The sequence below is a fragment of the Rhineura floridana genome, chromosome 14, assembly GCF_030035675.1.
Source record: "Rhineura floridana isolate rRhiFlo1 chromosome 14, rRhiFlo1.hap2, whole genome shotgun sequence".
NCBI classification, from domain to species: domain Eukaryota; kingdom Metazoa; phylum Chordata; class Lepidosauria; order Squamata; family Rhineuridae; genus Rhineura; species Rhineura floridana.
Window position 1 is genome coordinate 34,386,077 of NC_084493.1, and position 17,238 is coordinate 34,403,314.

The 17,238-nt window shown below is 42.7% G+C and overlaps 1 protein-coding gene across 1 annotated transcript in view; it reads left to right on the plus strand.

The window, feature by feature from the left end:
- Positions 1 to 6,784: 6,784 nt before the first annotated feature.
- The window catches only part of KLF13 (KLF transcription factor 13), a 51,313-nt gene continuing 40,859 nt past the window's right edge, over positions 6,785 to 17,238 (plus strand). The window contains exon 1 of the mRNA XM_061595609.1: positions 6,785 to 7,853. Coding sequence (XP_061451593.1) covers positions 7,310 to 7,853 — 544 coding nt within the window. The 5' untranslated portion in view covers positions 6,785 to 7,309. The remainder of the gene's footprint in view (positions 7,854 to 17,238) is intronic.

Genomic DNA, 17,238 nt, shown 5'->3' on the forward strand with positions numbered 1-17,238 from the left:
CTCAAGGAAGCAACAATAAAATATCAGCATTTGAATGCCTGGGAATAAAGCAGCAGTTTTGCCTGGTGTCAAAATGATGTCAGTGCTGGTACCAGGTGAGCCTCCTTGGGAAAAGCATTCTATAAATGGGGAGCCATTGCAGAGAAGACCTTGTCTCTTGTAGCCATCCTTTGCACTTCTGCTCCGATTATGACGTTAGGCTCATATGGCAAAGGTGTTCTGCAAGGTACTGGGGTTGCAAACCATGTAAGGCATTCTAGGTTGGGCCCAGTAATGTATTGGGCCCAGTAATGTATTGGCAGCCAGTGCAGCTGGGCAAGAACTGATTTAATGTGCTATGATTTTATGGTCCCGGTTAACCATCTGGCCTCTGAATTCTACACCAGCTGCAGTTTCTGGCATGTCTTCAAAGGCAGCCCCATGTCTAGCACAGTGCAGTTATCTAACAGTGAGGTTATGAGAACATAGGCCATTGAAGCCAGCTTATTCATATCCAGATAGAGGCATATCTGGGTCACCAGCTGATGCTGATAGAAGGAACTCCATGCCACAGAGGCCACTTCTGCTTCTAGTGACCATAGTGGACCCAAGAAACCCCCCAAACAACATACCTGATCTTTTAGGGGAGGCATAACCGTGTGCAGACTTGGATAAACGCCATTTGTCTGGACTGAAGAACCACATACTAACAGAGTCTCCATCGGGTCTGGATTCAGCTTATTGGACCTCATCCAGTCCATTACACACCTGGATTAGATGCAAATCATATCATTTACATGGATGAGGGAGACATTTGATTCAGTTCTTATTTAAAGGCGAACTGACTGAATCACGCTTTTTGAAACAATACGCAAACCAAAACACTGCCAACCTTCAAACTTTGCACTTCTCCTAAATTCGCAATGCAGTTCTCCAGCCAAGCGGTGTACAAAAATTGATACACTAGAGTAAAGTGTGAATAAAAATGCATACATTAGTGAAAATCAGGTACAAAAATGCATTGTATTAAACATTGGCTTTACAAATTGCAAAACTGCATAGAACAGGGATTGCCAACCTTTTTGGACCAGAGGGCACATTTCAAATTTGGAGAATGCTGTGGGCACCAATCACAAAATGGATGCCATGGAGGCATGGCATAACACAAAATGGCAGCCAGAGGGCATGGCATAACAAAATTAGAGAGTAATCATGGTGAAGCTTTTCCAATAATTGTATTTCCATACTAAAAAAGGCTTGATATATTGAATTTCTGCCTGCCATACAGCTTTTAAAGGCACAAGTGCCCTGGTTTCCCCCAACGCCAACCTTAAACCAAAGCCTAGGCTGCCATCCTGTACCCATTTACCTGGAAGTAAGCCCCATTAAACACAAAGAGACTTACTTCTGAGTAGACATATATACCACTGTACTGTAAGTACAGTGAATTCTTGAGTCCCTGGTCTTTAGCTCCTGCAAAGTAAAGACTTGTCTAAGCCTCTTGGCAAAGTTTTCACATTTGCCTTTGGGGGGGGGAGTGGGATTTGTTAACATTCACCCACACTTACTATGTAGTAGTATTTGCAGAAAATAATTTTGGGGCACTTCCTGATCTCAGGCAAACCCAGTGCAAGAGAGATGCATCCTGGATAAAGGAAGGGCAAACTATGGAGATTCTAAAGACTAGGAAAAAAGGCAGAAGCAGGGAAAGTGCACTAAAACAATAGCTCTTTAGGATCCGTGGTGTCCAAACAACCCATTTATCAAGCACAGCTCTGACTTCAACCACTGACTAATAACATTGGCAGGCAGGAGCAGGCAGGCTGGCTCATTCACAGACATCACTTAGAAGGCTACCTGCACATTTTGCTTCATAACTTTCTTTTGTAGAAAGGCTAGCCACTTACTTTGTTTTTTTTAAATGAAAGCTCAGATTATGGGCTACCTGCTGGATGGGTTGGTGACCCCTGACAGAGAAAGATGTGAATATTAGGAGAAATTTGCACTGTATTGATGAGAGAGATGGATTGATACGTTGCTTAGCAACCAGACAAAGAGGCATGATCCTCAGTGAAGTAACACATGTTCTGACTGGCTGTGTAGTTCTGAGGGAGTTTTCCTCTGTAAGTTTGGTTGTATGTTTTCCTGCTATGTACAAGGCCCAAATGGAAAGACAACATCTTTCTGTTCCTCCCCCCCCCCAGTTTGCTCAGAAAAAGTGTTATTAGGGCTTTTATCTCTGGACTCTCTGGATGTCTTATTTAAGTAACTTTGCTAACAATATTTGCCCATCCCTAATGAGAACACACTTCAAAACCCTAGATTATCACACTCAATGGTTTCATGTAGATGTGAAATAACACAGGAGACAGAATTGAACAATGGGGAACCCCATATTGCAGATTCCACTGGGTCAACTAATACCTCCCCAGCACCACCTGCCGGGGTTAGCCATCCAGGTACCACAAGATTTATTTATTGATTTATTATTTAAATGTGTATGCTGCTTTTCGATATAGATATGCTGAAAGCAGCTCACAAGAGAGAGAAAAGGTGTCCATGGAATTCTTTCTGCAAGCACATAGAGGTTTATTTATTTATTTATTTATTTTTAAAACTTATATACTGCCCGACTAGCAATAGCTCTCTGGGCGGTGAACATAGATACAATAAAATACAATATAATACAAAAACATCAGTCTAAAATCAAATTTCACAATCTAAAAACAGCAAAGGCTAAAATCAAATTACAAACATTACAATCATTAACAAAAAATTAAAATGCCTCGGAGTAGGAGTAGGTTGTAACCTCTCTGGATAACAACAGAGAGGTTTGTGTTAGCAAGTCTCAAAATGTATATTGCTTCAACAGATTGTACGACAGTTATGAGTATGCACGGAGCACGGGAACAGCTGAGAGATCCAAGTGTCTTTCCTGGAAGTATTAATTCTTCCATTGCATTATTAGCCTTAGATGTAACTTTCCAGGAGCATTCCTGTTTTATGAAGTGGGTGGTGGTGGAAACAATGTGAGAACATACCTGATGGAAGTAATTTGAAAACATCTTCCTAAAAGACTTTTCAAGAAAGGTTCTAATACTAGCCAAAAATGCTGCCTCTCCTACAAGATCTGGCGTCAGTGTCAAATGAGGTTGGCTCCAGACATTTTGGTGCCTCTTTGCTACTGACTTAAGCAGGGCATTGTCGAGTGGGAAGTTCTGCTGAAGCAGGGTGATGGGGCCGCATTTTTAACTGCATTTTTAGAATCTGTCTAGAGTATGGGTGGGGAACATTTCTTCTGCCCCCAGCCATATGTCCCCAGGAGCGATCCATCAGAGGCTTCATGCCAACAGTGAGCAGGGATAGAACCATGAGTGATCAGGGACAGAGTCATAACGGGGGTGCCCCCTTTTCCTACTTTTCCCTTGCCATCCCTTCTTCTCTCTCTCTCTCCTTTTCCTCTCCCTCTTTCTGGCAACCATTTCCCTCCCTTTTTGCCCCCTTTTGGCCATCGACAAGAAATTTGGCCAGCTGCATGAAATTAGGCCTACGGCTGCAGGTTGCCTGTCCTTGCTTTAGAATTACACTAAAATATCATCTAGAATTTCAGAGGAAACCACAAGTGTAAACTTGAGGAATAGTCATAATAAAGGGCAGTTCTGGCTCTAATGCAGTTTTACAAAACTCTGCTTGTCCAAGGAGAATTCTGATGAGTCAATTAAATAGCATCATCTTCCATCATCACAATAAATTGCAACTGAGTAGAATTCTGTAGGTTTGTATATTTATCCTGGCTATTTTGCAAGGCTCACTAAACAAACAAGAACTGATATGTAAGGAGGAGGTTGGCGACCAGAAAGAAGCAAGATATGTCAAGCTGAGGTTTGGCCCAATTTTACATCCCCAGGGCCTTTTTATGTAAGCTCTTATCTGCAACTATTCATTTACAGCATTTTGACCCTGTTCTTTAGTCAAAAAGACTCCTAGAGTGGTTTACAATTAATAATAATAACAACAACAACAACAACAACAACAACAACAACAACAACAACAACAATAATATCATCATCATCATTATTTAGACTTGTTACCTGAAGGTCTCCAAGTGACTTCCAACACATTTAAAACATAAATGTAAATACATAATACCATAAAAAGAGAGCAAAACAATCCCCATAATAGACCCAGGAAACTTTGGCAGCACACTAGTAACACAGCAACATCATCTCAGTCCATCAAGAGCCTGGAGGGAAAAAAAGTCTTTACCTGATGCTGAAAAGATGTAAAAAAAGGTGCCAGGTGGACCTCACTGGGGAGAGCATTCCAGAGAGGAGAAGTCATGACTGAAAGGGCCCTCTGCTCCATCACCACCTCCCAAGCATCCCACAGAGGGAGGACCTGGAGAACAGCCTCAGAAGAAAAAGGTTTGGATGTGTTCATATTGGAAGAGATGTTCCAGAAGATATTGGGGTCCTGACCTATAAAGAGTATTACAGGTCAGTTGCAGTAAAACTTCTAACCTCATTTGTTTACAAGTTCCAGTGATGAATCAGAGGACGAACTGAGTGCGGAATCCCTGGCAAAACCAGTGAGCATGCAAATATAACAACGATAACTGCAACAAAATGGTTGTTATTCCTACATACAAGAGCTGAATGGGTTACAGAATTCCCTAGCAGAACACAGTTACCTCTGACTGACCTAGGCGAGAATTCTTAGACTGGTGTAGATAAGTACTGTTCTCTCAAAATAACAACTCTGAGCCTTCACGGTGTAAACAATTCCCAAGCGTATGTCTGTAGCATATTCCATGCAGCATCACAAAGGAGCTGGTGGAGAGATGGGGAAAATGACAGCACAATGGATTGTCACCAGACGTTTGAGGTCATTTTGACCAAGGCAACTCACAAAGCCATTTCTGAAAACCCAGGTTGGTTGTAGGAAAAAATGTACTAGCAGTCTTGTACAGAGCATAGCCCAGCAATTCTAAGAAACCAAGACATTAATCCACCATCTTGATTCAAAATGGTGTCCAACTGTATTTAAACATAGATGAAAACCTACTCCAGCTACTCAGGTACCATCATGCAAAATCTGGTTACGATATCTTAAGAAGTGTCCAGATCATCAGCTAGTTTAAGGAAGGTAGGATAAAACTGGCCCTCCCGGAATTTTGAACAAGTCTGGATGCACATTTCAAGTGGCTTGAACTGCTTCATAAATTGCAGCAAAGTTTGAAGGTTTTGTGCTTTGTTCCACTCTTCCATCATATTCTTTTCATCAACTAGTACTGAAAAAGCTATGTGCTCTGGAAGGATTGACACTTAGGGATGAGTTACACAAGCCTTCTGTGTGTAGCCTACGGCTTATTTTTGGAGTTGTGACCAAATTTAGTCTGAAGTGAAATCTGAGACAAGTTTAAAGTGTGAAACATTTGTAGGGATTTCAAAGGAAGCCAAAAGAATTTCAATAAGATGAGCAGAATTTCTCTAGGTTTTCACATATCTCTACTTTAAAATAGGATGGAAGGATAATTTTGGTTCTGTCACTTTCTCGTTATTCCAATCTTAAATTCAGTTGTCCACATTTCTACAGTAATTTGTGATTTTTTAAAAAATCCTCACGGGAATTCTTTAAGATTTTACTGCAACTTTCTCCTAATAAACACATTTTCATATGCAGTTTTGACTAATGTGCATATTTTTTGCAAGCAATTTCTCTTAATATAATGCATTTTTGTATGTCATTTTCACTGTTATTCATTTTTGTGCACACTTTCCTCTAATATATGTATGTTGGTATATGCTGGTTGGATGGAGACCTGCACTGCAAAATTCGGGTAAGTGCGAATTTAGAAGGATGACTGTGTTTTGGTTCTCATATTGTTTCAGAAAGCGCGAATTTGATAGATTTGGCTTTAAATGTGAACTGAATTGAATTTCTCACCCATCCCTAATCCAGGTTGAGCTTTCCTTCAAAATAGTGTGTGCTCATATAATTGTGACATTGGTCACAAGAGTACACAGCCATCATGCATGCCACTTGACAGTTGCTGATGGTGACAGATTGAATAGCAGTTTATGCTTAATGACAGTTTACTGATGATGACTGAAGTCACCAGCAAGCGACTATTTCAAGGAGGGCAAGATTTTAAAGGATTAGCTTTAGTGTGGCACTGAAATTTAGTGTGGAACCAACAGCGTGTGTCTCTCTGTTTCACCGACTTTTGCATTGGGTTAATTTGTTTTTCACAACTTTGTGAAACATTCCTGGGTTGGTGTTATTAGTGCCACCTTTGTATTTCGAGTGTTGGGTCCTAGGTGCCCTAGAGATTTCCAGGACCGTTAAATTGCCCTTTCCTAGTAAACAGTTTACTGCATTGTGCCCTCAAGTTGTGAAGGCGGAACTCAGAAAGAATGTGTCTGAAAGCAAATAAGAGGTTAACGATTGCAGCAGAAGTTACATCATTAGTCACTTTGGGGATTACAATATGTGCCCAAACAAGGAGGCTTCCCAATAGCACATTTACTGTTTTTGCATTGTCATTGCCAGAGGAATAGGCAGCCACTTTCTGTAAGGATATATTCTGCCTTGCATAACAGGAGCCTAAGAGTAATCTTGAATTTCTTGCCTTTTGTTGGGTCATACAGGAAAAAAGAAATTCATTAGCCCATAGAAATGTGCAAATGTGGAACTTTTTGTTTTGATTGGTCCAGCTCAAGCCAATCAGTTCCTTTCTTTCGTTTAACTTGCTCTTATGCCCCTGCCAAACTCAAGTTCACAGCCACATCGCTTTCTCTGTGCTGCTGCTCTGCACTCCTCACGGGCTCTCTCCGGTGGCTGCAGCAGAAGCGGCTGCTTCAGCAGCAGCTGAAGTCTCTGTTTGCTGCTAACCTGATCAGCCCAGGATGCAGCTTCTCTGTGACATCACGGCCAGATGTTTGGCAAAGCCACACCCCCATGAGGGTCCAAAGCAATCCAACGAGCAATAACGGACCCGCTCAGTCCTGCTGTCAGAATGCGTCGGGAAGACTGGAAGAACTGCAAGCTTGTTATTGTGGACAACCGTCGTTAATTCTATTTCAGTCAACAAGCTGCGCCGAACTGGGTTTGTTTTGCTTTATGTTTTCACTGGATGCCTGTCCTCTTCAGAAAGAGAGAAACTGGGTGTGATCCATACAGGCAAAGTACTTTTCAGGGAGCCGTGAATCCAGCAGTCATCATTTCTGTGAAAAGGAAGTCTTCAGGTGTGTGTATATATATATATATTTTAAGGTCTAAACAAGGGGGAATATTGCTGTTGATTTGTACACCTAAGGAGGTGTGAAACATGGCAACAGCAGCCTACTTTGCCGCCGAGTGCCTTGTCTCGATGTCCAGTCGTGCTATCATACATGGCTCCACAAGGGAAGCAGCCCCTCAGCCTGTTGGCATAGCTTCGCCTCTCCTCATCTCAAATCGAGATGAGAAACCCGAAGTGAAAGAGGCAGGCAGAGACAATGGAGGTACGTCCTCTGTCTACGCCGTGGCTAGCATTTTAGCTGACCTAAACCAGTATGCTCCAAAGCCTTCCTTGCTTCAGGTGGAGGAACTCCACGGCATCAACAGGGGAGACGCAAAAAAGCCTTCTCTTCCTTGTGAAGAGTTTGGGGAAGAAAGTCTCTCACCGGCCGGCAAACGTGAAGGAGGCAAAGCAGCCACACCTACTAGCTTGGTGGCAATGAGTCAGCCAAGCCTCAAACAAAGAAGCAGGCGAGGGAGATGCCGGCCTGACCCTGAATTACCTCAGAAAAGGCATAAATGCTACTATGTGGGCTGTGAAAAGGTTTACGGCAAGTCATCCCACCTGAAAGCTCACCTAAGGACCCACACAGGTTAGTGATCAGCTGGCCTGGGGCTTCGCTGGGAGGGGGGGGGAAGAGAAAGTGGCTGACATTCAGTCTTCCAGAAGTGAAGTCCAGAACAAGTTAATGAGAAAAACTGTAAACCTAAAAATGTACAGCGTAATTCCTGTTGCTTCCGTGTCAAGTAGTTCAGCCAAGCATGCCCTTAACTAGACTTTCTGCTGCCCCCTTCTTCTTCTGCCCAACTTGACTTTCTCCTGCTCTCTTTTAACCCACTGCCCCATTTCTAGGCATCGTGTCACCTTCCTCCACTTCTGGTGCTGCCAGAAAGTCAGCGGAGCAGCTCTGAATAACAAAGCTAGAGTGCTGTTGTTTTGTCATGATGTAGAGATGTGGGATATGTTGATATTTTGAAACAGACGTATTCTGAGCCTTCTGGCACTGTCGACGTTCCTGTGACGCCTCTGTAGTAAACCTACTAGCCGCATGCATTGCAAGCCATGCTGAGAAGCAGTTGGTTAAAAGGTGGCCGAGAAATTAAAAGAATGAAAAGGAGACAGATGCCCTGATCAGAATCCGTAAGCGGGGGGGGGGGACTCTGGACGAGCAACCTACTCAGAGAAGCAGAACAGAGATCACTCCTTAAAGCAAAAGTGCATCAAGAATAGAACAGACCCTGCCAACAATATTTTCAAGTGTCTCGCCATCTCTTTTCTTCAGCAGATTTTCACAGGGAGGAAAAAAAAATCCCCCTGGAAATATGTTCGCCATAATGAGTGAAACTTAAATGCTAGAAAGTAATAATAGTGTGTCCCCTTAGGACTGAGGCTTATCGTTTCCACTTTTGCTCTTATCAAGGGAGTTGCGTGTTGGAGCACAAGGAAGTCAGCGCCAATAGCCAGGAGTTTGCTTGTGTTTCCCCCCCCCCTTTTCTCCATTTAATATTTGGTACTCTTTTCTAGTTCATACAATTGGTGGCTACTGGTTACCGACATTGACTCATGTGGGTTAATCTTTTTACAAGACACAAATGATGGCCTCAGGCAGGCTGGTGCCTGCAGCATAAAATACAAAGGGCAACCCCTCTCCCAGCTAAGCAGCATGGGGCGCAGTCCACCAGGAAGTTCTTCTGAGCAAAACCCATTGAAATGAATGGGAGCAATACAAGCACAGCAATGGCCTCGAATCAGAGCTCCCTTTCGTTCCCATTGGCCAAAGAAAATTCCTCATGGATTATGCTCCATGGATCAGATCTGCCCATCTCCTATTGTGCCACCTGTAATTACAGATAAGATCTGCCTGAGGCAAGGTGAGTTGCCATCTCTGGCCACCTTTCCTCCCATTTTGTATCAACCTCTGGTATATCCAATGAATCAAGGCTCTGTGCTTTGCAAGCAAAGATAATTCAATAGTGTAAAAGTCATGCTGCTGAAAGGACAAGTAATATCCTCTCCGTATTCCTTCACAAACAACAAGGCATCTCGACCCCAAATGTTTTATTTAGAATTAAGTCCTCTTGACTACAAAAAGGGCATTTTGCCCAAGTAAGCATTCTTTGAATTGCTCCTCTCACCACCCTCCCTGGCTGTCACTTTCATGCTTAATGACGAAGATTTATCCTCTCTGTTGCCACCTGAACTTGGCAAACCGTCGATGAATCATGCCCTCCTCTGCTCTTACCCAAACTTTTCCCTTTGCTTCCTTTTAAAACATGGAGACAAAAGGATTTTAAGTTCATAAAACCGACTGGAAACTGAAGCGGAGGCGGCTGCTGCTGCTGGAAGAAACTCCTCGCTTTGATACTGAGAAGGAGGGCTTGGCAGCTCCTGCCTCTGGGGAGAGGGAGGGCAGGAAAGAGCCAGTGAACGTCACTCAGCAGTGGGCTGGGGAAGCGCAAGTCATACGGGGACACTGGCGCTCAGCCCTGCTCTCTTTGTTATTGCTATTTTTTTTTTTAAAAAAAGTTAACCTTTTCCTTCACTTATTTCTCACATGCTGCAGGAGTTTGTTGTGCTGTTAGCATAGCTAGAGCTGAGTGGGAAACAGAAGCGGCAGCAGTGCTCCGTTGTGGGAGTGGCTGAATCCCAAAGGCGTTTGAGCTTCTTTGTTTAACAGTTTCCTACTCAGACAAGGCCCTAAAGACAAGAGGCCTTCCAAAATCCCTCTTCTTGGCAAAGAGAGGAACGCTCTTTGAAAACAATTTTAGAGGGGCTACAATGACACCTGCCCATCCCTTCATGATGACAAAGCACCTCCCTTTCTGGGCATATCGCAGGGGGGAGATGTTTCTAATCAAACATTATTGACATGGGCAGCTAGAACCTGACAGATAGAAAAGTGTATGTGGGGTAAAATCCAGTTTTTCGCAATGCTCATTTCATTCATTCTTTCATAGCCATCTTAATCCCAAAGGCCACATGACAACTGTGGGCAGAGCCATATCCTAGGATGGTCAGAGGCAGAGTCGAAAGTGTTCCGGGTTGCCTAATCTGGAAGAAAGACTGCTCTGCTTCATTGTTTACCATGAGTACCTCAGGTTATAATTCCCAAGTCTCACTGGGTTGGACTCCATTAAAAATATAAAAATGACAGTAAGAACAGAAGCCAGGTAGATTCTAGCAGAAATTCTGCTTTGGGAATTCAACTTTTTGGTGGCACCCCTGAATCTTGCTTAAATATGAAACAATTAACCCCTTGGATTTCATAAGTCCCCAGGGAAACAGGGGGTTCAAGTTAGAGTTGCCATATTCCAGTTCCACAAATCTGGACAGGCTGATTTGCATATCATGTTTTTAATTAAGAACATAAGAACATAAGAAGAGCCTGCTGGATCAGGACAGTGGCCCATCTAGCCCAGCATCCTGTTCTCATAGTGGCCAACCAGGTGCCTGGGGGAAGCCCGCAAGCAGGACCCGAGTGCAAGAACACTCTCCCCTCCTGAGGCTTCCGGCAACTGGTTTTCAGAAGCATGCTGCCTCTGACTAGGGTGGCAGAGCACAGCCATCATGGCTAGTAGCCGTTGATAGCCCTGTCCTCCATGAATTTGTCTAATCTTCTTTTAAAGCCGTCCAAGCTGGTGGCCATTACTGCATCTTGTGGGAGCAAATTCCATAGTTTAACTATGCACTGAGTAAAGAAGTACTTCCTTTTGTCTGTCCTGAATCTTCCAACATTCAGCTTCTTTGAATGTCCACGAGTTCTAGTATTATGAGAGTGGGAGAAGAACTTTTCTCTCTCCACTTTCTCAATGCCATGCATAATTTTATACACTTCTATCATGTCTCCTCTGACCCACCTTTTCTCCAAAAGCCCCAAATGCTGCAACCTTTCCTCGTAAGGGAGTCGCTCCATCCCCTTGATCATTCTGGTTGCCCTCTTCTGAACCTTTTCCAACTCTATAATATCCTTTTTGAGATGAGGTGACCAGAACTGTACACAGTATTCCAAATGCGGCTGCACCATAGATTTATACGACATTATGATATCGGCTGTTTTATTTTCAATACCTTTCCTAATTATCCCTAGCATGGAATTTGCCTTTTTCACAGCTGCCACACACTGGGTCAACATTTTCATCATGCTGTCCACTATAATCCCGAGGTCTCTCTCCTGGTCGGTCACCGCCAGTTCAGACCCCATGAGCGTATATGTGAAATTAAGATTTTTTGCTCCAATATGCATAATTTTACACTTGTTTATATTGAATTGCATTTGCCATTTTTCTGCCCATTCACTCAGTTTGGAGAGGTCTTTTTTGGTAATTGGTAATTATTGGGCACAAAAAACAACTGGACAATGGAACCTTCAATACATTTAATTTGCAAATTAAATGTGTTAAAGGTTCCATTGTCCAGTTGTTTTGTTTTTGTGCCTAACAATTACCACCAAAACTGGAGGAGGATGTGAGGATGTTTTTTGTTTTTAAATTACATTTTCAGCCTTAAATGTTCTAGCTTTCAACATTATGGAATATTTATTTATTAAGAGGATTTACTGTATATCCTGCCCTTCCACTGTTACAAACAGTTGAGGGCAGCTTACAAACACAATAAAAACAATAAAAATGCACCATCAATGTAAAAACACAAGCCAGCGAAGCATCAATTAAAAGTAATATTGTGACTGAGAGGTTGCCTGTACCAAAAATTAGGAAATGTGAAATGAACACAGCACTACTAGAAATCAAGATTTCAATATTATCAGTTCAGTCAGTCTTCTTATCTAATGACAGTAGTGTCTGAGCATATAAGGAACGTATTTAGTACACTGATTCTCACATACCAGATCAGTTTCAGCCGTTATCACAGCCTTCTGTAATAACGGCTGAGACTTGATGGAGACTTGAGTGCTGGCATCTTTTTGGGGGGAAAATGCAGTGAATTCTAGAGACCTGGCAAGCATGTGTGTATGTATGTATATATATATATATATACATACATATATATTCTCCATGATGGCAGGCAGACCCTCCCATTGCATTTACTATTTAAGACACATATCCCTGAGACACAGAGGCCATTGAGATGAAGGCTGCTTCTCTTTGCTGACTCAACCAAAAAGTCAATGGGTAAGGGGCGGAGCTGCATGTGTTGATCAAGTGAGTACGTGCAGTTTTCTAAACTGCCCAGATTCTGCATGTGCAGCAGGCAGGCTGGCTAAAATTGTTGATTTTCCTGGGACAGCTGTGGTGTCCCTCACTGATGAAAAACAATTGATGTAGGCTGATTCCTCACAAAATGATTGGGCAGAAAACTGCCTCCACATTTTGCCTTGAATCATTGGATCCACAAGGGTTAGAGACTAGCTTTCTTTTTTTAAAAAAATGGAAAGCTGGGAATCTGGGCCACCTAATGGACTAAGCAGGCACTGGGTAGCAGGGCTAGAACCCGTGTGAAACCTGGCTAACTGGACAATATGGCAACCCTAGTTCAAGTAGACAGAGGGCCAATAATTCATGCAATGAATATGAAAGGGAGAGAGAGGAAGTTCTTCACAGTAGGTCTGGTGAGATTGAGCTAGAACAGGACTTCATATTGTTGATCTTTCTTTGGGGGATTTCGTACTGGCCTCCTTTAATCTAGGCCACACTGCATGCATGCCATCATTTGCCTTGCTATAACATGAGGATGACAGACCTTTCTAATTATCCACCGCAAACATCAGCTGCTTTAGCCTTCTTGAAATCAGCGTCTGTTGTTTGCACTGAGAATTTCACCTCCAGAGCGCTACAAATAATATCCCCCGGCATGTCTCAGTTCCTGCATGAACAAAGTTGTGACGGAACAGGGTTGCTTGCAAGACCAGAATAGCTTGTACAGTGTTTTATATGCCAGGTGAAAGTTAAGAGCAGCCCTTCGGGCTAGAAGCAGACTATCACATAATGATTGATTACAGTCAGGCAGACACAGAGATATGGGACACCAAGTACTTGTTAGATGTGTGGACATGTCTTGTTTTCCTTCTTCTACAACTACTTTTTTTTGGGGGGGGGGCTGTCGTACTCATAAACAGAAGTTTTGCTACTGCAAGGTGATAAAAGAAACCTAAACTCATGTTCCAGAAGGGGGAAAAAGAAGCCACACGGTGCTGGAGCTAGTGGAAAACTAGAAAAGGGGCAGGGATAAGTGTCTGTTGTCATTCTCTGGGACTGCAGAAAAATCATCGAGCATGGCACTGAGGAGAGACCTCGACTTTCTGAGTATTCCAGCTAGAGGTGGGCGATAAATTCAGTCCAGTTTCCATTTAAAGCTGACGCCATAAAATTTGCACTTTCTGGAACAATATGAGAACCGAAACACAGCCATCCTTTGAAATTGGCATGTATCTGAATTTTGCGATGAAGTTCTCCAACCAAAGAATGTTTATAAAATGCATATTCTATGGGAAAGTGTGGATAAAAATGAATACATTAGTGAAAATAACATACAAATATGCATTTTTATTGGGAGAAATTGCTCCCAAAAATGTGTATATTCGCCAACACTGCATACAAAAATGTGTGTGTTGGAGAAATTCACACTAAAATGCTGAAGAATTTTCATGAGGATTTTTTAAAATATAAAATAGCAACTGGCTGCAGAAATGTGGAGAACTGAATTTAAGATTGGAAAAATGAGAATTGTAGAGAACTGAAACTATGCTTCCATCCCTAATTTCAGCCTTCATTAAAAAGGGGCCAAGTTTCTAGCCCTTGTGGCTATGAAGATCAGTGTACAAGTAGACATGAAATACCTGCTGAAATCTTAAAAGGCTAAAGGGGTGGGGCTCCACATTTCTCCCAATGACTAGGAAACCCAGAAGAGAATTCTTGCTCATCTGCGTGATGTGCATAACTTAGACAGAATGTAGCTTTTCATGGCACAGAATTTGGGCTGACCGGATGCAGAATTATATTTTATTTTTTCAAGGATGGAATATGCAAACACCAGCTTCAGGTGTTCCATTGGGTTGTATTCAACTAAGTCCTACTCACAGTAGACCCACTGAAATTAATGAACCTAAGTGAGTCATATTCATTAACTTCAATGGGTTTACTCTGAGTAGAACTAGTGTTGAATACTGCCCTCTGATCATACACCAGCAGCATGGGAGCTGGTTCATCAGCCATGGGTTCTGAATGAGTGTGCACCCATGTGTTCATAAACACAAGTTGTTCATCATATGTAATCATAAAGTACATTTTCATGAGTAAACATCTTAGGTGTATACCTAAAATAAAATGGCATCAAAGTACCTGGGGAACTTTGAATTTTTATTATTAGTTATTAGATTTCTTAGACGCCTTTTACAAAACAGTTTCAAAGTGAGTTAAAAGCAATATAAAACGTACGAAAAATTGAAAACATAACATTCTTTTAACTGTGCAATATTGAAACCACACACTCTCCCATCTCTCAGCCTAGCCTACCTTATAGGGTTGCTGTAAGGATAAAAATGCAATGAATATGTAAATCTGCAGCTGTTGGGGTCACCTCGGCTCCCACAAGAGTCTGAGTGCAGGAACTATTGGAAGAGCAACTATGGTGTTAAGAGATCATGGTGCTGCTTTTAAATATAGACTCAAATTATAGCCTTGTAGTGGTGCAGCATTTTAATCCTACTGAAGCTCTAGAAGGAACCTGTTATGATATTTGTGGGTCAAGGGTAAGCCCCTGGCCCCATTCGGGGTCTCAGACAATTAGACGTTGCAATGGGGGCAGCTATAGATGGGCTCAGCGGTTTCTGTACCTTTGGGATAACATTTGGGTAGCTTTTAGTTGCTGATAGCATTTAGAAATAGCACGGACATCTGACATGCAGCACCAGTAGATTTGACAGGACCTGACTGCTGATTTGCAATAGCATTGAGTAAAATATCTGCTAATTTCATCTATATATTTAACCAATCAATCAATCAGGAAATGCCCCATTCGACCAGTGGGAAGGGGTATCAAAATAAGTCAGAATTCAAATGCTGATGTCAAATTTATCCTGAAATTTGAATGGCAACTTTGGTGGTAAAAGTACAACATTAAACTGGACAATGTAGCAGAGTTTGAAGTAGTTTTGAAATTTTGCATCAGTCACAGCTCTGCTCCTCACTCACGTGTGAACCAATGGCTCACCCTCCCAGGGTCCTAGCCTCCCTCCTGCTTGCCAACTTCAGAGAGGCTGGATCTGGCTCTCAACCCAAGAGGCCACTGTCACCTACCCCATACTGTCATAGGACTCCTGTGCATGGGTACATACATACCCTTACTGAGAACAAAAGCAATCGAGGCAAGCAGCGTCGTGGCTACTTTTCCTGTCTCAGGCATGGCAGCAGCAGATTTTGTTATTGTCCCTGGAGAGCCATTTGTGCAAGGAAGGCACAATGGCAAAAATATCCTACTAGTGTGGAAAGACAATAAACCATGGCAATATATCATTAACAACCCTGATTAAGTTCCTTTTCCTTTTTGCTTGCTGAAGGCCTATGTTATATTCAAATCATTTGCCCACCCTGCTGGGATAATTGGCCTCTGAGTGTATTTGGAATGCCCTTCTGACAATTCCCAGTCTGGAACTAGAGGCTTCTGCTCAGGGAGGGGAGTACCGTTTTCCTCTTTTTGCAAATTAAACACTGATCCGAACCAAAACAGGCTTCATTGGGCTGCATAGGGTTTATATACATTTTCCCAGAAAAGTTCTCTCAGTATCTCATCCCCAAAACCTTTATGTCAATGATAAGAATAAATAATCATGTTGGACTGATGGGGCAGCCAGTCTGCCTGCCAAGAGTTCTCCTGGTCCTCTTCAGTTTGCTTTTCACAGGAGGCCAGGATTTCTGAGATGTTGGCAAAAATCCTGACAATTTCTGTAGGTCAAGGGAAGGAGTGCGTTCGAAAATGCAAAAGAAGTGAAATTTGATCCCAGCCAGAGCAGGAGCAGTGCACTATTTATTGAAAGAAAAACACCAGAGCCACCTGGAATCAAGGCCATTCTATCATTAACAGGATCTTTGCTTTCACTATATCTGTAAACAAAAATGTTGGCTCCTCCAGCTGGCTGTCCTGCAATCAGACCAGGTGAGGCCTGTGGAGGTAATTAAGTGGGAAACAGAAAGGGTGGGCCCAATCCATTGGGAGGTTTGGCACGGCAACCCCCCGTGAAGTTGACATGAGCTGTGGAAGCATAACTGTGGTGCCGCGTCTATTGTGAGGTAGTTCACACAAGAGCTCTTCCCAGTTACTGGCTCCCCTTGTTAATTTATGTGTGAACAGGGTTGCCTTTGGATTTTCTGTCTCAAGCATCACAGAGTCTTGGTCTGTCCCCGAGTGGGAAGAAAACTCATTATCTTTTCTGGGCCCTGATCAGGGCAACAGGGAGGGGAGATCTTCACTGCGGCTTGTTGTCATTTCCCCCCTCAGCTCCCCTCCACACACTCCCACACTCTCCTCTGGCCCTCATTGTTTTTTGATGGGGGATGGAATGACCCAGCTCTTTAGGTTCAGATGTCTTGATTTTCACAAATGTCTCCTCATAGGAAAGCACTAGTGCTTTCAAGCACAGAAAGCTGTCATTCCCCAACTCAAGCAAGACATTTTGTCTTGAACAGCTGGGTGTAGTGTAAGAGGCTTTGTGCCTCCTTTGCACTTATCCAAATTTTGCAATGCAGGTCTCCAACCAAGTAATGGGTACAAAATATATGTGCTTGGGTACAGTCAGAGCTTGGAAAAGTTACTTTTTTGAACTACAACTCCCATCAGCCCAATCCAGGGGCCATGCTGACTGGGGCTGATGGGAGTTGTAGTTCAAAAAAGTAACTTTTCCAAGCTCTGCAGTGTACATAAAAATGCATATATTAGTGAAAACAAATACACTGTAATTAGGCAAAATAGCACACAGACATGTATATATTAGGAGAAATTTGCACTGACGATTTTCATGAAGACTT